This window comes from Lissotriton vulgaris, chromosome 7 (assembly GCF_964263255.1).
Source record: "Lissotriton vulgaris chromosome 7, aLisVul1.2, whole genome shotgun sequence".
Taxonomy (NCBI): domain Eukaryota; kingdom Metazoa; phylum Chordata; class Amphibia; order Caudata; family Salamandridae; genus Lissotriton; species Lissotriton vulgaris.
The window spans coordinates 889972844-889994263 of record NC_141695.1 but is presented as its reverse complement, the minus strand read 5'-3'; the positions used below and the strand labels follow the sequence as shown (position 1 = coordinate 889994263).

The window sequence follows — 21420 nt, the reverse complement described above, 5'->3', positions numbered from 1 at the left end:
GACCCAACACGCACAGACCACACATGCAACATAGGGGTCATCCTAGACTCCACCCTCTCCATGACTAAACAGGTCACATCGTCTCTTCCTCCTGCTTCAACACCCTCCTTATGATCTACAGGTGGATCCACACTAAAACGAGAACGGTTCCCCAGCCCCTCAGCAGCAGGTAGGACTACAGAAATGTCCTCTACGCAGGAGCCTCTGCCAAACTCCTGAGGCGCTACATTGAGTTCATTTTACATTCTACTCTGAATTACGAACAGCAGCTGTCTAGACCTAGAGCTGCCAAACGGCGGCCCATTCACATTCCCATATTTAGAGGTATGCCTCTAGCTTGTTGTTTACTCGAAACCGAGAGTGATCCTCTAGGAAGTAGAAGATGACAAGTGAAATAGGACTAACATCAAAATCATTATAGCTATGGAAAGCGAAATAGGACTACCACCATTGTAGCTATGGAAAGCTAAATAGGACTACCCTGGTCTTAGCCCATTGAATGGATCGATACACAGAACTATTTTGAGGAGTATGCTCTCCATTCCAAATGAGGCGGCCATCTTGGACGTGTTCCCTTACACTGGACCAGCTCCAGAACGTTGCTAGTTTTAAACAATAGACCTCCTTAAACTACCCATTCAGGACAGATTCTCTATTGCCATTTTAACTTCAACTAAGTTATCTGCATTCTTCTGTCTTATTCTCTACATATCCTGCCCCAACCCCGCAGGCACCTTCCACAATGTAACTACCACATTACTAGAACCAATCCCATCTCTCTCAAGGCCCAAACCCTAGCCACCGTCACAGTTCCATCTTCTTCCCAAGCCCATCACCCCCACACACCACAGACACCCTTAAGAGCCACACACACATCGCCTCATACCAGCATGTCACATTAATAGTGCCTGCCTCATCATGGAACTCACAGGTACTCATACCTTCATCATCTACCCCCCCCCCCCACCTCTCACAAAAAGCATCCAGACGCTTTAAATAAAACTACACCCTGAAACACCCATCTCTGATCCCTACTTCTCAATAAACAAAAAGGTCATATAACCACTGATGATATCTACTACACTAAACGTAGAGCAGAATGGAGGGAAGCTTTCCTGGCTATATTCACGAACTCCTCCACTAGGAAAACTGTTCACGTCTCATTATTTCCATCTCCCCCTTCCAAATTTTTAAAGCGACAGCAACCATTACCATCTATAATAACGGAACCATTCTCGTGCAATCAAAAAACCACAGCTTAAACCTGCTGGACAACATCTTCCCAATTATCAAAGAACAAGTAAAACCCTTCCCCAGTCACTCTCCTCCAGCACACAACCTATCAGGCCGTCTAATCCTACCTTTAACCATGCTCCTCTACTAACCCGACCAGCATGTACACCCGAGCTCTATGCTACTCCTCCCTCTCCGATCGACACACACAAGACAATCCCCCTTCCTACTACACCATTACCGACACCCACTACAGACTCACACCACCGCATCGACACCACGACCTCTAGCTACAACTAAGCTCCCCCCCCCCACACTAGACACCCCCATAAGACACTCCCTCCTCAATACTACACCAGCAGACACACCCCGACAGATGTAGCATTCCCCCATGGAACAAACATATCTCCCCCCATTAACAACGTTACCCGGTACAAACCATACACAACCACACACCACAAACGTCCACTCTCCATTCCAGCTCACCCATCCCCGTGTAGAGATGGAATCAGATAGGACACCCCACAACAACTTAGATGACATGCCTCCTTCTTACCACCCACCTAACCTAAGCACCTCTCAAAACAATCACACCATCCTCCAATCTGGAACACACCCTCACCAGACCCAAGACTTGGCAAGATCATACTCATTACAGCAAATCAAAGAAGCTATATCGGAGGTTCTTCTGAGCCAACCTTGGCACACTAGATCTACACGACAGATTAAATCAAACGCACACCTGACACTCATTTACTTCAAAATTCCCATCCTCCAAATGGATTTCAGTGCCACTATTGCCAAAAACTCTCCATTTAGACTTCCCAAACTTAGAAAACTGGTTGTTTCAGGAAGGCTGTCAAAATGAAGCTCAAACAAACTCCTACTCAAACACCCGATCAACAATCCTCCTCCAGAATCACACCAAAGTTTCAAACTTAATTCGTCCAACTGTCAGAACTGATCCCTTCTATGGAGACTACAAATGAGAAATGAAGACAATTATTCCAAAATCCCATTATACGACGTTTGTGAATTATATACCTGTAGTACTACATGTATTTGTGACTTACTACTTATCCTCTTAACGTTCTGTGTAATGCACTTCGCTACCCCTGGACCTTCTCAACACTTAAATCCACGTAAATCCAAATGTAATAATACCATACTGAACAGCAGCAACAATCAAGAACCATCAGATAATCTTTAGCAGTAAAGGAGACCTAGTAACTTCAGGTCTAAGCAATACTGAGAATATGAACGCTAGTAGCACTGCTAAATGATAAACACTTTTTTTAATACAATGGTCGTCGCCACTCTGTAGTTAGTTAGGTCAGAGAGTTCCCACTGAAAGAGGTTCTACTTTTGCTAAAAACATAGCGTTCATGTTATTTCCGACATGACATTTTGGGAAGCAATACAGAAACCTGCTGCATAGAATTACAGCAAATTTGGCAGATTAGATCTTTACTCGGAAAGTGTTTTGTTTGACAATTTGGTATGAATCAGTTCAGTCATTTCAGAGATTCGTGTTTAATGAGGTGGTTATGAAGGGGTTAAAACAAAGGCATATGTTGCTCCCATAAATGGGAAGAGAAAAAAAAATACAGCAATCTGATTGAGACCCTTTTCCCAGTCCCATCACACTCCCCTCTCTATAAAGCAGACACATCTGCAGGACAGAGCAGGCTGTTTGGCTTGCTGCAGCATGAAGAAAAAAAAATGTAGTCGCCATTTCATGACACAGGGTCATGGTTTTAATGGTCTGAATATAAAATTGTAAAGACATACAAGGGGGCAGGGTACCCCCTGCCACTTCTGGGGGACGATGGATGTGTGTTGCAGTGGGTTGGTCGTACACTTTCGGTTGGGCACAGGACCTGGCCACAGGCGACATTGCAGAAAGGCAAAATAAATGAACGGAAAAAAATGAAAGCGGCGTGGATAAGTGCCTGGTAGGAATGGCCCTGCAGCAAAGCCCTGCCACACGGTAGGGAGATCGGTGCAGGACCGTACCGCTGTCCATGTGCAGTGGGGTGGGGGGGAGGTCTAAAATCTCAATCTAGAAAACAAATCACAGCAGCTTTCAAGCTGGGCAAGTGCCCAACACCCCACTGCGCACAGCTTACGGCAGTTCACAGTAGTGGGTTGGTCGCAACGGGCTGGCTGCAGAGGTCTCTGCATCCAATGACTGATCCAGTGCACGGTTTTGAAACAACCTTAATCTTCAGGTTACCCTTAAAGATTGTTGGTGAGTTTCCATCATGGTACAAAACCTCAAGACACTTACAAAGAGGCGTTCTCTTTATACGAACCCTCATTAATACTTCCTTTATTTACTAGAAAAACCAAATCCCAGAGGGCCATCAAATCCATATGGTACGATTCCAGAAAGGGTTCCCATGCTGTTAAACAAGCTTTGACTGGAGACCATGCAAGTCACCCATTTTGGTGGTCCCATCACAGCCGCTCTAGTGTATACACACAGGGCTTAACCACGCTGTTTTTCTACCACAAATTTGGATGAATTCCTTTTCACATCTGACCTATCCAATGCAACACTACCCTTTGAAAGTAGATCTCCACATCCATCTCACAAACTGGGTAGATTAGTTTAGCCCTCCCAACAGTTCATTAAGTTTAAATTGTGTTGTGTACTGTTCTTATTTTGGTGCATTTCACGGTTTGAGTGCCTACCAACCACCTTTGCATCCTGAATCAGTAACTATTTACATGGACTGCATAGCACCAGCGCACTGTACTCCTCGCACTGCACCATTTGGGATCACCTTTTTACTTCTAAATTGGCTTAATCATGACATTGCAGGTATTCTTTCAATTGCTCAACAGATTGAATAAAATGGTATGGTTTATAAAGGGAACCAATCTGTTGATGGTTAAACACATTTTTCCGAAGTAGAGATTCACATTTCCCCCTCGAGGGACCAGTTTCTTAATTACATGTGACCTTCTCCTCAACACCGGGCAGCTCTTCAGCACGATTTAGTGCATCCCGTTACCTCCTCACACTGCTTCTTCAATGTGTAAACCTTCTCTCCCGCCTGTATCAGAGCCTTCCTGCAGAAGGAAGGACAGGCGTAGCAGCATTCTGTGTGTTCTGGGGCGAGGCAGAGTGTAGATTTGTGGCGATCAGCTTGGGTGCTTTTTTTGAAACACCTTGAACAGAAATGGAATGGACTACTTTCCATAAATCAGTCCTAGGTGCATACTCAAGGAAAACGATAAACAGCACACTGAAGCCACAGTACAATGGAATGTGTCAGAGTTGAGAAATCTATCCCGAACATCAATTTTTTTCAGTGCAAAGACGTCATTTTTACTAGGGTGGAAGAGGGAGCTGCAGAACCCAAAACATAACAAACATATGGCTCCCTCGAGCCTTTGCGCCGACGAGCTCAGGTTACGCACCCACACGCCTTGAGGGGTACTGAACCTGATGACACTTTGGCAGCCTGCACAGCAAACCCCTGAAAATCTACCTACACTGCTGATGAAGGACAATAATCCTGAAACACCGGTGTCCAGAGTTGGCCTGCAACTTAGCATCTATACTTCGGAACTTTTGAAAAGCGCACTCGCTTAAAGAAACTGCATTTACCGTGATGCTCCTGGGGTTACCCGCTGGTTGGTGGAGTGGTGTGCGACCTATCGAACCCTAATCTAGTGTGTTGAAGGTTTCTACTACCGAGCTGCACCCTAGAAAAGATGGAGCCCAATGGCAGAAGAAAACAATCTCAGGAGGTGCAGTTGAGCTAATGTTCTGGAAGAAGGGAATGAGTCGCAGGTCTTCTGACTGAATTTTCCTTAAAGAAAAAGTTGCAAACATTTGAGCCCAACACTAGATGGAAGGCATAAGCAGAGCATGCGCATCTACAGCCACACACGCTACTAACAATATATATGCATGCTCACATACGTGTGTACATCACTGGAGTGTCATACATTTTCACTGGGGTTTCCGGTGATAAACCATATATACCACAGCTCTAGACCACACTATCATGAAGGCTATGAGCTAGGCATTCAAATTTGGCAGGAGAAAGAAGCATAAATGGTGCAACCACAGACAGCAGCAACAATCTGATCACTAGAGAAAGTGAGATATCAGGCAATGTAGAAATACTTAAATCATAACTAGTCACCACTGAGAGTAGCATGAAGAAACTTTTAAAGACAAATGTATGCACACCACACACATTGTCGCTACCCATCCCTCATCTCAGAATCAGACTGGTATTACATGGCACAACAATTGCCCACAGGAGCACTCGCTTTTGTGATCTATGACAATAACGAGCCTGCCAGCATACCAAAAGTTTCAAGGAGTTGCCAACAATGGATATTGCACTACATGGAGTGTTCACATCATAAGTAGGCACAGAATCTTATATCTCCAAGAGACAGTATTAATACATGTCAGGCATGCTGAATTATAGATTGAGAATCATGCTTCACAAGCCTCCAAAAACTAAAACATAAATGTCTTCAATAATCATGTGCAAAGTAGCTTGTACAGAAGACAGTAATACCAAAAGTGTGGCTTTATATTTTTTTTTATTTGACAAACTAAGTTTACAGACGACGACCACGGCGACCGCCCTTTCTGCGAGTGCTGTCGGAGGGAATTGGAGTCACATCCTCTGTGGAGAGAAAAACAGTAATTGATATATCATCAATTCACAGCCGTAACTTCTAACAAAGCAGGGCACTACAAGCATTTTCAATGCACGTTTATAGGTATATTCAATTTTTACTTTCACCAGGAAAATTTGCAAGACCATATTTAAGTAATAAAATAGAGTCCAAGTCTAGACTTTTGGGATTTATATATGCACATAATCTGCCAACATAAATGGTAGAGACAGAAAAACTGTGGTAAATGGGAGCATGTGCCACATTCTGTATGTGAACATCATATCTGCAAGATGTAATAGGCTGTTTATTACCACTGCCAGGCTATGGGAATGGGCCTTGGCTCATAGGTCTGGTTGGTCACTTCAAAAGAGTGCAACAATGAGACATAAAGGTCATGGCATTTCAAGGATTGTTACATTGTCTTATGTGTCGCCATTAAATTTTAATGATAGGACTAAAGTACGACTCCTGTTTGACTGCTGTGCAACATGTAGCTTGGAATCATTATCCAGGGTGCATTTTTTGATGTATCCACTTAGCTGATAAACCATTTTCATTTGCTGATTTAGGGATTTTAGTAACAGTATGCTCTTTGGGTGGCCTAGCCAGTCATTTAGATACAGTTCTATCCATTTATCCTGGCATATTGATCCCCCCCTTTATTCTGCTGTAACATGTTGACTGTACACCATTTGTGACAAGACATTTTTTTCCATTAAGAAATGCAATAAAAATGCTGGTCCTCGGTCAAAAGTACACAATGAAATATTTGAATGGGATTGACTTTGAAGTTATCACTTCCAATGCAAACTTCCTTGGTCTTTTTATAACGGTACTTTGATGGAAGAGTTGAAGGAATGCAGCCTCTTCAGCAAAGTGGTCCTAATCCCAACTAACATTTTTTTACTGTAAATGGTTTCATGTTGGCATTCTGTTTCTAGTATAAGAGACAGCAACCCAGAGTTGCCCAATTATTACCCCTAAAAAGAGCCAGCTCTATATTAGCTCTGCTAATGCTCGTTCTGGTTAGTGGCAATTCAAGGACACTAGCATTTCAATACAAGTGTCCAAATAAGCTGGAGTGCTGCATCATTCCGTGGAGGGAAAGGATCGTGAGAAAATAGGTTTTAGTATTTCCGAAAAGGGTGACGATAAAAAAAATTAATAATTTTGTATATATATATATATATATATATATATACACACACACACACACATACATACACACTTTTCCCTCAAGCTTACTGCATTTGTAAATGTGGGATGGAAGAAAAAACCTCTCAATATAATAATTAAACGGCTGTTCAAGGGAGATTAAAGTATCAGTTAAACGCTAACCAACCTTTGTTCTGGATATGACAGGTGTCTGCTATATATGGTAGAAAGCCTCCAATGGGGTTAAATGGCAGTACAGGTGGCACTTTATATGTAAAAACTGGGAAGACATTTTATGAAAGAACTAGGATGTGGCATCAAAAATCAAACAAGACTTGGGTTTCTCTGGAGCATGCCCATCCTACTCACCAAGTCTCCAGAGTGCAACTTTTGTTGACCCAATAAACTCAACTAAATAAATTAAAACCATTTGCGACTTCAAATTGACAGAGAACCTAAATAAAACCTTGAGTTAAGTGCAGCTACAATGGCAGAAATTCCAATAGTGCAACTAATTTTCTGTAAAGTTTAGAAGCAGGAAAGGGGAATGACTGCAAAATGCATGGAGTACAACAAATTCAATGTTCACAAACCTTTTGCTTTGCCATTCCTACCCAGGAATCATCCATACGGGTAGTTTCTAAGGTGCACACTGGTCGCTGCATGGTTGGAGAATAGAGAAAAATATCCTCCAAGTAGAAATTATTAATGGGAGCCCAAGCAGAACTGCTAAAGTCTGTGCTATTACAAAGACCTCTCTGAACAGTCCATCCAGTGCCATGCCCTCACTGATTAATAACTTATGGAAAAGATACACGGGAGAGGACACAGCAACGACGTAATCCTATTCCTGGACCTCAGCTAGCAAACAAGCAGAATATACCAGAAACTAAAATCATGGATTTCTGCCATGTCCTGCAAATCAGCAGGTAGAGCATTAAAAAAATCTTTTCGGAACCAAAGACTTCAGTTCCAAAAGTGAATTTTGGGGAGAATTTAAACAGGCAAAAGGAACGTTAAGATAAGGTTATCATACAGACTTATCGCCCCCATAGTTTTGGTATGGCTAATCAAATCGTATGATGCATATACATATATATACAAAAACAATGGTTCTGTTGGGAACACAAATCTTTGTCAAAATCAATTATTAATATACAGACCTTTATATGTATTTCACAATGTCATTCTTGGAAATATTTTTTTTTTTTTAAAAACACACACCAAAGTTTTGATTCTCAAAAAAGTTCTTATATGGAAAATCAGGTATGAAATAATCATAGACAAAACTGAAGAAGGGTTGTCCAAAACATCAATGACATAGGTATCACAGTTACAAAGTGCTCAAGTGAGTGATAGTGACAAGTGATGACAGTGTAGTGAAACAGTAACACATACAATTATACATATATATCAGTCCATAATTTGAAATCAATTGTTCCAACGGTCACGTATATTATTTCTTTTTGGTTGAAACTTCGTATGGACAGATAGGTTTAACCACGCCGCGACGTTTCGACCCTAGTAAATGGTGCAGACTTTCTGGCAACCGTATCTGGTCTTCATCAGGACCAACAGGGGACAACCTGAGAGTTTGGAGATTTTCCTGCTTTTTGCCAATTGTCTGGGCAGGGAGGATGTCAGCCGACACCCTCAGCAGTGAATCAGTCAGGGAGTAATCTTATGCAGTAAATGCCGTGGATTTCTTCACCAGCCGGTGAAGAAATTTGAAGGTAGAGATTATATCAATCACTTCGGAAACGAGCAACAAACGTCTGTGCGTGCGTGCAGAAAATAAGACAGATGTTTGCTGCTTGTTTCCGAAGTGATTGATATAATCTCTACCTTCAAATTTCTTCACCGGCTGGTGAAGAAATCCACGGCATTTACTGCATAAGATTCCGCCCTGACGGATTCACTGCTGAGGGTGTCGGCTGACTCCCTCCCTGCCCAGACGATTGACAATAAGCAAGAAAATCTCCAAACTCTCAGGTTGTCCCCTGTTGGTCCTGATGAAGACCCGATACGGTTGCCAGAAAGTCTGCACCATTTACTAGGGTCGAAACGTCGGCGTGGTTAAACCTATCTGTCCATACGAAGTTTCAACCAAAAAGAAATATACGTGACCGTTGGAACAATTGATTTCAAATTATGGACTGATATATATGTATAATTGTATGTGTTACTGTTTCACTACACTGTCATCACTTGTCACTATCACTCACTTGAGCACTTTATTGTAACTGATTCCTATGTCATTGAGTTTTGGAAAACCCTTGTTCAGTTTGGTCTATGATTATTTCATACATAATTTTCGATATAAGAAAACTTGAGAAAATCAAAACTTGTGTGTATGTTTTTTTTAAATATTTCCAAGAATGACATTGTGAAATACATATAAAGGGCTGTATATGAATAATTGATTTTGACAAAGAGATGTGTATTCCCAACAGAACCATTGTTTTTGTATATATCTTAGAACCCAGGTTCTGAGGGTCACTGGGCCACCCCATTATATTTAATGCATAAACATTAGACTTCGCTTACTAAACATTCACCACATTCTGGGTGATGCCAATTTAAAGAAGATGAAAACCTAAGGAGTTAGGCCCTTGAGGACAGGTGGATAAGCTGGACTCTATTTTAAAAGAGAAAAACACAAACCATCATTTGTACCCAAAATTCAAATAGGTCGAAAACACTGCTTGTCTAATTCGACCAAGTATTTTTATTTATACCACTTGTTTGTTTTTTTAAATTTTTAAAGAAAATTTTATCAGCTAAAAAGACACCTATACATCCACATATTTACACTAATTTACAATGGAATTTACAAACAATTAATGACATTTACAAAAAAGCTTTAAATCAATTGTCAACATCCTACTAAAACACAAGACTATTAGACAAGACTGTACATTTGAGTTTTAATTTTGTTGGAGGATAATACCCGGAAACCCATTAACACAAAGTCTAGGAAGCATTCGAATAAATATCCTAGCTCCCATTCTTTCTGAAATGTTTTGATACAATGACAACGCCCTGAATAGATCCCAGGAACTTTGTCCTGGAATCGAAAACGCGTCGGCATGTAATAAGGAGGACTTTTGGTTATTCATAGTTCTTAAACCAGCAAACGCTGGGCCAAATAGTCGTCATAGATTGACTTAACTCCTTTGATTTTGAACTGATTGAAGTATCATTTTTTCAAGGCACATGATTATATGATGTACAGTCTTGTCTAATAGTCTTGTGTTTTATGTAGGATTTTGACACTTAATTGATTTAAAGCTTTTTTGTAAATGTCATTTGTTTGTAAATTCCATTGTATATTAGTATAAATATGTGGATGTATAGGTGTATTTTTTGCTGATAAAATGTTTTCTTTAAAAAATAACAAACACAAGCAAGTGGTATAAATAAAAATACTTGGTCGAATTAGACAAGCAGTGTTTGACCTATTTGAATTTTGGGTACCAAGAACCAAGAGTCAAGAACTTTTGGCAGTCATTTCTTAAGAGGGAATGTGATATAAATGCTATTTGGAAAGAGAAGATATTACATCAAATACACGGTCTACTACCTGTAAAACCTAAATTTTATTGCGCTTAACATGCTATTAAACAGCCACTCAATAGTTGTTGCAGGCCACTTCATTAAACACGCACTTCAAGGCTTTCTAAGTAATTTTAAAGCATACTCACATCAAGACTGTAAAAAATTAAACTTTTTGACAAGTCCTTGCTGTGAGGCAATACATTAGAGGAACCTCAATAGCACTTCTGCACAAAAATGATTGCCACGTTCTAACTAACGTTTTTATCTCATCTCACATTATCCTAGAATGAAAAAGCTCTGAACTTGAGACAAGACAGTAAGTAAGGCCACTGGAGTGGTGTGATTCTCTAACTGATGCTTTTTTTTTGCATGGATTGGCAACATCATTTTCAGATCACAAATGTTGCAACGTGTTCAGGCAGTGGAAAGCCCACATGCAAAGGCTAACCAGTCATCTTTTAGTTGCTAGTTTCTACATTTGGTTGTTAAATTGGAACTACTGAGGTAAAATCTTAGCCTATTACAATGAGTAAAAATCTCACAATAATGAAGTAATACGGTCAACAAAGGTGCAGCATAATGTGGCACATATGGTTTATTGCCATATAATTCAGTTCTACCCTGCAGCCTAGCGTAGGAGATCACTCTAGAAGATATTGGCAGAGGGGCTTCACAGCCCTATCAAATACTAAGTAATCTGACAATGCATTTAGAAACATTGCCCAACCAACACAGGATTTAAGTCCAGACCAGCTGGAGACTGCTGGTTTTATTTGAAAGCAAAAGAGATAGTAGAGGAAAGGTCTGCTTTCAAGATGCATTATAGTGAATGATCACTGGATCACCAGATCAACTACTGCTCTAATAATTATCACAGACAAGACTATTTCTTTGCAAAATAGCCAGTTAAACACCAACGAAACCAAAAGCAACAATTGCAGATAAACGATGAATCAGCTTACCGATACGACCAATCTTCATTCCAGAACGGGCCAGGGCTCTTAGGGCTGACTGAGCACCTGGTCCTGGTGTCTTGGTCCTGCGAATAGAATGAACATGTTCAGCGGCACGACAGGTCATAAAGTGCTTTTATTTCTTAAAACAAAGCAGCAGCACCACAAACTCAGAAGGTGAAAGCCATACATACTTTCTAATTACTATGATCAAAGTTATGTTTTTTATGGCCAGCTTTCTGTCCCAAATAGCAGAAATGGCGCAAGTGCAGAACAAAGATGGGCTGAAAGACGATTTAGGTATATGTGCCTAAATAAAGATGACCAGGCGTTCAAGGAAGGGCGCCTTGCCACCTACAGGGTGAAACACGCATGACAAAATGTGCTTGTGTAGACAAAATGTGCTCATGTAGAGTTTATGGTAGCCTTCTAGAGCATCAGAAGGCGAATGAAGGGTGCGAGTTTTTAAAGTACTAGTATGGCGCCTTATGAATCCTTAGTAAACTGCACTTTCAACTTCTGTTCTTGAAGTTTGCACCGGTCACTGCGAACACAACTTTAAATACTAGAGCAAACATTGCACTAATGGGTTACTCAAATGAAGTTTGACCAGACAAAACTTATGCATAGTTAAAATACAGTGCAATATCACCATCAAGGAGCCCCATCTCGAACTGACGGAAAAAAATGTACCCTAACTCACAGATGAATAATTTGGTCCAATAGGCACATCTTTTTTGGACAGCGGCTGTCGTAAAAGCCCCACAAGTTAATCGAGGTGCATCAACAAAGAAAATTAGAGTCACTGATGTGTGCTCGCTCACCTGTTTCCACCTGTTGCGCGTAACTTAATATGAAGGGCGGTGATGCCAAGCTCCTTGCATCGCTGGGCCACATCCTGAGCTGCCAACATGGCGGCATATGGGGAGGATTCATCTCGGTCAGCCTTCACTTTCATTCCACCAGTCACCCGACAAATTGTTTCTCTGGAAAGACATGGATAATCATCAGAAATCAGATAGACCAGCAACAAGAACGAATTGTCAGGGTGATATAATTCACACTAGAAAGAAAAGGAGTGTTGGAGGAAATGGCGTGCATGTCAGTGTTTTCAATCAAAACCAGAAGCATAATTTAGGTGAAATTAAATAGCTTTGCAAGTGATGTAATTAAGCAGACCAAACAGTGGATTGTGGAACTGTGACAAACAGGATACAAGCAGTACCAAGGCGACTTACTTGCCAGACAGATCGGTGACATGGACGAAAGTGTCGTTGAAGGAAGCGAATATATGGCACACTCCAAACACATTTTCACCCTCTGCAACTTGAGGTCCCAGGCTGATGACCTGCTCTTCCTTCTTTTCCTTGCCCTTACGAGGAGCCATTTCTTAAGGAAAAGACAAGACTGATCAGACAAAACGCAATGAAGTCAAAATAACTAAGTGGGTTTCGATCACATTCGTAATTCAATCGTCCATAAAAGGACTGCCATAATGGAAAAAAGCGTGAGCGTAAACAGTGAGCGACAAACTCAGACCTCATTTAAGTACCATACAACGGAACAGTTCAAATAAAATAGAGTTATATTTTCACAATTCCATCTTAATCGGCTAAAATGCACGTGTCACGGCGATGCATGCAGAACCGTATTACAAAAAAAGTTACTTCTAAAACAATTAAATTGCCAGGTTGTTATATGCTGGCACCGTTTTAATTACGAACTCGAATGATTACATCAAAATACGTTACAACCTTTTAACAACACACTCAAACGAAATATGCCACCAAACGGATAACAAAATATCCCAAACAGCCAGACAATTAACAACACAAACATTACTAAACACACTGAAATAATGGTACAAAACTTAGTAAAGTCGAAAGGGAATAGCTTTTACCGTAGAAATTACTTTTAATGGTTTTACAAAGCTAACACTGGAAGCTGCAGAGACGTTGTCAAGCAGAAGTGAGGTTGCTACTCCCCGGTGTGCCATAACCTACACAGCACAAGAAAAGGCTTTCGCCAAGCAGCAACAGAATGACATTTTTTACAGGTCGCCCGGCATCTAATTTTCGCGATACCGAGGTCAACGTGCAGCCTAGAGACTTCATGATCCAGATACGAACACAGCAAAGGGATTCGAACTGCCGAATGCAGAGGATTACAACGGATTTTCTCTGCAGACATTACTTACTTCTGCTAGTTGTCGCTGAATCGCTACCGGAAAGGAAGGAACGTGAGTCGCGAGGGCATAGGTTACGTATTTACACCGGAAGTACTACAACGAGCAGTTGAAATCGACAAAGGACGCGCTTAAATAAGCGCCACGCTTTAGGTTTAAAGCAGCAAAATAATTTGCGTGGATCTCGGAGGATATTTTTGTATATTTCGGGCTACTATTTCAATATGTATTTTATTGGCCTCATTGTTATGGAGTCGGCTACTTAGCAAATGCAATTAGCCTATTAAATGTCTAAAACGAGCATATTTTTATATATTGCTGCCTTTTTTATATTATCGAATTATATGCGTTAACATTTTCCTTTAGGTTTTTGTGTATATCTGATGGAGTGTGTGACACATTATTGCTTGATTAAACTGTACGTTTAAACTACACAAGAATCACACGCTGTCATGAGTCTTTCTTTTGTGTCTTCGATAGCACTGCGTCTCCTCCCAAGCCCTTGTTACTTTCATTGTCTCGGGGCGGGGCTGGAGAGGTTTGTGCATCGATTTTTGGCAGTCAGTTTTCAACCCTGTTAGCTACTGCAGCTCGAGACTGCTGACAAAGAGCGTGTATTTTCCAAAATTGACAGCACCGTGTTTTCCATTTAAGGATTGTCGCGTCCGATGGATCTGTTGTGTTTTTGAGTCGAACGATTGTGGTGCTGCAAGTAATTGCAGCTGTTTTAACTTTCCAGCAATACACTTTTGGTTTTTACTACAGCTGCAGTTACTATGTATGGCGAAAGGATTGGCACAGGCTTTAAGAGCAGCCGAACGAGCCTAGCCCTGAAAATATTTGATTTGGCTTGTTAATCATACTATAAACATTTTAGAATATGACAAGGTGTCTTCAAAAATAAAAAGAAAGCATCGTTGTTTAACATGCTAATCCGCTTTTCATCAGGACATCAGGTCGTGTCTCTGCAACAAGAAGTATTCATGAAAAGTGGTCGTTTTTAAACAGAAACTGAGAAACATTCCTGCCCCTGCCTTGATAACAGTACTATTGGGGAACTAAGAGGTAACTCACTAGTCGTGTACCTTGCATGTGATCAAAATTCTTTCAGTATACAGCGCAACATTATAGTTTTTAAAGGAAACACAAGAGAGGATTTCGCGCAAGAACTCACTGTCCACAACTTCTTAGTAAGCAAGAAAGGCCACTTTATTAAGACAGGTGTGAAACAAAACATCTTCACAACATATTTCATTTACTTATTTATTTATTAATTAATTAAACCCAAATTCTTTCAGCTCACTGAGCATCCTTACTAAAGAGTAAACCCCCACCAAGTTAACCCTAACAAACCAAAGGCAACTAACTCTTGTAACTACCCCCTCCTTTCCTTTACCTGCCCTTTGAGGATGGACCAACCCGCTCCAGGCTGCCCATCCCCCACTAAAAGCCCGCCTACAAAAGGAAAAATTCAACCTGTCATAGCATGGCAAACCTATAAAACAAAATCAGTACCTAAAGCACTGATAAGAAAAAGGCCTAAATGGAAAAAGAGTGAATGGTTGGGTGGGGAAAAACAAATTCCACCGCCCGCCTCCCGCCGGTATCTCCCCTTCCCGCCCTACGCTAGCCCTACTTATAGCCTCTGTCCCTCACACTAATTCAATCAGCACCTGTGTGGCCAGTCACCTTGCGCAAACATGCCCAGGGAGAGACCGGCTCGCGCACGGCTCTCCCTGGGTCCCCCCTCGCGCAAGAACTCACTGTCCACAACTTCTTAGTAAGCAAGAAAGGCCACTTTATTAAGACAGGTGTGAAACAAAACATCTTAACAACATATTTCATTTATTTATTAAACCCAAATTCTTTCAGCTCACTGAGCATCCTTACTAAAGAGTAAACCCCCACCAAGTTAACCCTACCAAACCAAAGGCAACTAACTCTTGTAACTACCCCCTCCTTTCCTTTACCTGCCCTTTGAGGATGGACCAACCCGCTCCAGGCTGCCCACCCCCCACTAAAAACCCGCCAACCAGGAAAACCTTTAGAGTTTTCCTGCCCCACCTGAAAAGCACATTAAACCTGACTCTTAGAAAACCACAACTGCACATCCAAAACATTGGCAATCAAAGCACGTAATTCTAATAAATAAAAGGACTGAACCAACTGGGAAAGGTGAACCCCATACTCATGAAACAAGTGCCGTTCAGAAACTTGTAAATGAGGAGGAGCCAAACTGTAAATACTCATTTCCTTACAAAACAGTCTCATAGATCGGTTCGGTTTCCTCCTCGCTCTGTCCATAGCTGTGTGATTACGAGCTCCATTCCAGAGTAGACGTGGCATAAATTCCGTCCAGATCACCATGGTGCTCGCCCAGGCTTCTTTGATGACTTCCAGATCCATCTTCATCAATTTTATCAAAATCAGACCAGATAAGGATACCAGATCGTTTTCACCCAGGTGAATTACTAGCAAGACTGGCGGACCCACTCCTCCCTCACAAAGTACAGACAAAAAAGGAAACAATCCCCCTAACACATTCCCCCTTTACCATGCCAGAAAACCTTGTGTGTACAACTGTTGAGACCCAGTGATCTCCCACAAAATTGCTGCTCAGCATAAACCACGGCCCATTCGACGAAGTAGTGTCCCACAATCCAAATTCTATGTCAGGACAGGAGGCTCCGATTATGCTTTCTCATTTCTTTAATGAAATGCTCAGCAGCCAATAAAAATAACCAAAAAACTACATTTCCCATGAACACCAGGGAGTAACCATAGATGGTAGCGTATAAAAGGTCCCAACATTAGTCTGTCTTCCTCTTTCTTTGCTGCTCCGCAGCCAGTTAAGTGCATATTTTCTCTCCTAAGCATATTGTTACTCTGTTGACTTTGTTGCTTTTCTTACCTGTTGTGCTTTGCGCATTTGAGGTCCACGTGTTTGGGGCTTTGTCTCCGTGTTACTTACGTGGTTTTTCTTCAGCTGCTAGTCGGCTTTTCTCTTCCGTTGGAGCGTGTGGTCACCTCCGTTGTTCCGTGCGCTATCTCGCGCTCGTGTCCTCTTGTGGAGTGGGAGCAGGGGTTTCCGTTTCCTTGGGGGAGCGCTAGCGCTCTCGAGACGGTGTTTGGTGACAGGTGACAGTCGCGCGTGCGCACTGTCCTATTTCCGGTTTCAGGGTTTCTCCTCAGAACTGGTTGAGTGATGACGTCTTTGGCGTACTGCCCACGACCTGTCTACAAACTTTAACCCCGTCAGACGCCGTGGTTTCTTGAGGACTGCGGTTGCAACATTGTGGCATAGGCTTTGCCTAGAGTGTGGTGTTGTGCAGGCTTTGGCTCCCTCCACGCTTGAATTGTTTTTTCTTGAAGTCCGGACCCGGTTCCTGCTTCTTTCAAAGCCTGCTTTGGGGTTTACGCACTCCCCCTTGACTGGTGTTTTGACACTCTGAACTTTAGTCGTCTTGTGGGCATTACTTTTCTACTTGGTAGAATGGCTGAATATTATGACGCTGACGACGACTACTACTACGATGGCGAGGAGGAAGACTCCTTGGAGCAGAATTTGGTGGAGCAGTTGGACAAGGGGGTCCAACAGTCTGTTAACAAGGCACTGGTGCGTGCAATTAACCCCCTGAAGCGTCACCTGAATCTGTACGCCCAACAGCAGGGTTGGTTGCCTGCTGCCAAGAAATCGGCTAAGTCGCCGGTGAATCCTCATAAGGCGGACTTTCAGCGCCTTGCGAAGAGTTTGGCGGCCACTCCTTCCGCTTCTTCAGCTCCTCATGAGTCGGAGTCGGATAATGCCCACTCTTCCGCTTCTTCTGACCATGCTTCACCGCCCCCTCGGAAGAGGGTCTGTAAAGAACACTTTGTGGACGCCCCTGAGCGTCCTTCAGTCCTGAATTTCGAGCCGGCGGACATTGTCCACCCGAACTCTTCCTCGTGGACGCCTTCACCTGCTGTGGCGGCTTATATTGAATCCCACATTCGCCAGCCTTTTGAGGCCTCGGTTCGGGCACGGTTGCGCTCCGAGTGCCCGAGACCGGAATTGGCTGACCATCTGGCCGACACCCCAGAGGTTGACCCCATGATGGTCACCTACTTAAAAAAGTACGCGAAAGACCCTAAGAAAGGTTTGGACAGATCTTGGAAGTCCTGTCAGGACAAGATGCTCGACTTGTTGGCTCCCCTCACCAAACTCTTGGACCTTGGTTATAAAGCTGACGAGGCTTCGGCTCTGGTGAATCCCAAGGAATTGATTGAATGGGCCCAGCGGGCGATTTGCTATCTAGGCAATGCAAATTGCGCGATGTCGACTGAACGTCGCAGGTCCATACTCTTAAAGTTGGATCCAAAGCTTTCGGAATTGGCAACGTCTGAATCAGGCCCTGAAGCTCAGGGATTGTTGTTCGGCCAACCGTTCCTGAAGGAACTCACTCGTTTTGTATCAACGTTTAGCGGCATTGACAAGGCGCAGGCCTCTTTGAGACGGGCCATGCGCCCGGTTTTTGCTAAGGCCGGACGTGGAAGGGGACGCTCGTTCGGCCGAGGCTCTGCGAACCAGTCCCAGAGGGGAAATTCCTCTCAGCAGAGAGGCTCCTATGACTCCGGCTACTCCACCCGAGCCAATTTTTATCCTTCCAGAAAAGGAAAAGGCCAGTATGGGAAAGGCCGATCTGGTGGTCAACAAGGACAGTACCATGATGCCTCCTCTACAGGTGAGCCTAATAAATGCATGCGATGTGATGTTGGGGGGTCGCATTCAATTTTTCCTGCACAATTGGCGCATGATCTCAAGCGATGCATGGGTTCTGCAAACTGTTCAAGGGTTCAGAATAGAGTTTTATCATCCTGTGCATCAAACTCGTCCTCCCCCTTGTTTGCATTTTCCTCTGAAGGACCAAGAGTGTCTCTCCGAGGAAATAGCCACCCTTCTCAAGAAAGGGGCGATTGTTCCCACGACTCGTCATCCCTTGGGGTTTGCCAGTTCTGTCTTTCTGGTCGAGAAGAAAGGAGGCGGCTCTCGCCTTGTTCTCAATCTGAAGGATTTCAACGGGGTGGTAGTCTACCGTCATTTCAAGATGGAGGGCATCCATCTTTTGAGGGATCTCTTACGAGAGGGGGACTGGATGGTCCGTCTGGATCTCAAGGATGCATACCTCTCGATTCCGATTTTTCAACCCCATCGCCGTTTTCTTCAGTTTCTGTGGCAAGGGGTTTGGTACGAGTATCAGGTTCTCCCCTTCGGTCTGTCATCGGCACCGTGGTGTTTCACGAAACTGTTGAGACCAGTAGTAGAACATCTTCGTTCTCGGGGTGTGCGGTTGATAATTTATCTGGACGATATTCTCCTGATGGCAGATTGTCCTCTTCAGCTTATGCGTCATCTGGAATGGTCTGTCGATCTGTTACAATCTCTGGGCTTTCTGATCAATGTTCAGAAGTCGGTTTTGGTTCCTTCCCAGTCTATAGACTTCCTGGGCTTCCAGATAGATTCGGTGGCTTGTCAACTTCTCTTACCCAAGCAAAAGATACGTCACATCAAGAGAGAGTTGACATCTGTTATTTCCAGACCGACTGTGTCGTTGAGGTCGTTGGCGAGAGTAGTGGGTCTTCTAGCGTCCTCCATTCAAGCGATCTTTCCGGGCCCTCTACATTACAGGGCAATGCAACGCCTGAAAATTCTGCATCTCCGGAAGGGTCTCGGATATTCAGACCAGATCCCTCTTACGGAGGAGGTCCGTTGGGAGATGCAGTGGTGGTTGGACCACATGGAGGCCTGGAATGGTCGAGCCCTCTTCGGGTCATCCCCGGATCTAGTGATAGAGTCCGATGCCAGCCGGTGGGGTTGGGGAGCCCGCTGCGGGTCTGTCTCGACCGGGGGTCGTTGGTCGCCTCAGGAATTGACTCTGCATATCAATTGTCTGGAACTCCTGGCGGGTTCCTTTGCGATCAAGTGTTTCTCTCCCCTACGACCGAGTTGTTGTGTCCTTCTCCGGATGGACAATGTGTCGGCAGTCCGCTACGTGAACAAACTGGGCGGGACCAGGTCCAAAATCTTGGCGGAGATTGCCAAACATTTCTGGCATTTTTGTCTGCAGAAGAAGATCACTGTTATTGCGGAGTATCTTCCGGGATGCCACAATCAAATAGCGGACTGGCACTCCCGACATCTCCGGGATTACAGCGATTGGAGGCTTCACCCTCGAGTCTTCCGTGCTCTCCAAAGGCGTTGGGGTCCTTGTCACCTGGATCTGTTTGCCTCTCGTCTAAATGCGCAACTCCCGCGCTTTTACAGTTGGAGACCGGACCCTCAAGCTCTGGCCACGGATGCTTTTCTCCAACAGTGGCCATCGACCCTTTGCTATGCCTTTCCACCGTTTCTGATGATTCCCAGGGTCTTGGCTTATTCCAAACGTTTCCAGACGGATCTGATTCTGATTGCCCCTCTCTGGAGGGCTCAAGCTTGGTTTCCGGTGCTTCTGGAAATGTGCTCCGCTCCACCGTTTCTCCTTCCCCCGTTGTGGAATCTCTTGTTGGATCCTCTCGGAGATCCTCATCCCCTGGTCACCTCGGGCTCCCTACAATTGCTCGCGTGGAAGGTCTCGGGGATCGTTGGGCGATCCCAGGCATTTCAAGCGACGCTTCCAAGTACCTTCGTGAGGCATGGGCCCCCAATACTCACAAACGATACAAGGGGTCTTGGAAGCGATGGTGCGATTGGTGTGATCAACAACAAGTTAATCCCGTTTCAGCAGATGTCAGTATGATTGTTAACTTTTTGGCTTCTTTAGCCACCTCGGGGCTTGCTTACTCCACTATCAATGGCTTCCGCTCTGCTATTTCGGCAGGCCATGCTCACATTGATGGGAAACCTGCGGGTGAACATCCTTTTGTTTCCAGGGTCCTTAAGGGAATTCGTTTTGCGAAACCTCCCACTCCAAAGTATGTTACATTGTGGGACGTTTCGGTTGTTCTCCGTTTTTTGGAAGCCTGGCCTTCAAATTCTTTGCTTTCCCGCAAACAGTTGTCGGCGAAATTAACTATGTTACTGTGTTTGGTTTCCTGTAAGCGTGTTTCTGATGTCCACGCTTTAGACCTTGCTGGTCGTAGTTTTACTCCTGAAGGGGTTTCTTTTCGTCTTTCTAGGCGTACAAAATCTAATACGCCTTCTATTTTTTATCCTTCTTTTCCCTCGCATCCCAAACTTTGCGTTGTGCAATGCCTAAAAGATTACGAGGTGAGTACCGCTTCTTTGCGATCTGACATGCAGGGTCAATTGCTGATTGCTTTGCAAAAGCCTTTTCGCCCTGTCACTCCAGCTACTTTGGCGCGCTGGGTACGGGGGCTTATGTCTGAAGCAGGTATTGATGTTTCTGTGTTTGGCGCACATTCTGCACGTGGGGCTATGGCGTCCAAAGCCTTCTCCATGGGTGTTACTTTGTTTGACATCATGAAAGCTGCAGATTGGTCATCTGATTCTGTATTTAAAACGTTTTATTACAAACCGATTGATTGTGTTGCTTCTGTGGTGGTGGATCAGCTTTAAAAAAGCATAATCGGAGCCTCCTGTCCTGACATAGAATTCAAAATTTGCAAACATTCGTGACAAGAATTTTCAATTCTATTAAGGACAAGGAGGCGAGGATTATCCCACCCAGGTTTTTCCATATTTGT

At 43.5% G+C, this 21420-nt stretch overlaps 1 protein-coding gene across 1 annotated transcript; it reads right to left on the bottom strand.

Annotated features, from left to right (window-relative positions):
- Nucleotides 1-5789: 5789 nt before the first annotated feature.
- Nucleotides 5790-13847, bottom strand: RPS14 (ribosomal protein S14). The gene is made up of 5 exons (XM_086931299.1): nt 13753-13847; nt 12794-12944; nt 12380-12541; nt 11565-11641; nt 5790-5894 (listed from the first exon to the last, which is right to left on the bottom strand). The coding sequence occupies exons 2-5, from the start codon at nt 12940-12942 to the stop codon at nt 5827-5829; spliced, it is 456 nt and encodes a 151-aa protein (XP_086787425.1). The 5' UTR covers nt 12943-12944; nt 13753-13847; the 3' UTR covers nt 5790-5826.
- Between the last annotated feature and the right edge of the window lie 7573 nt (nt 13848-21420).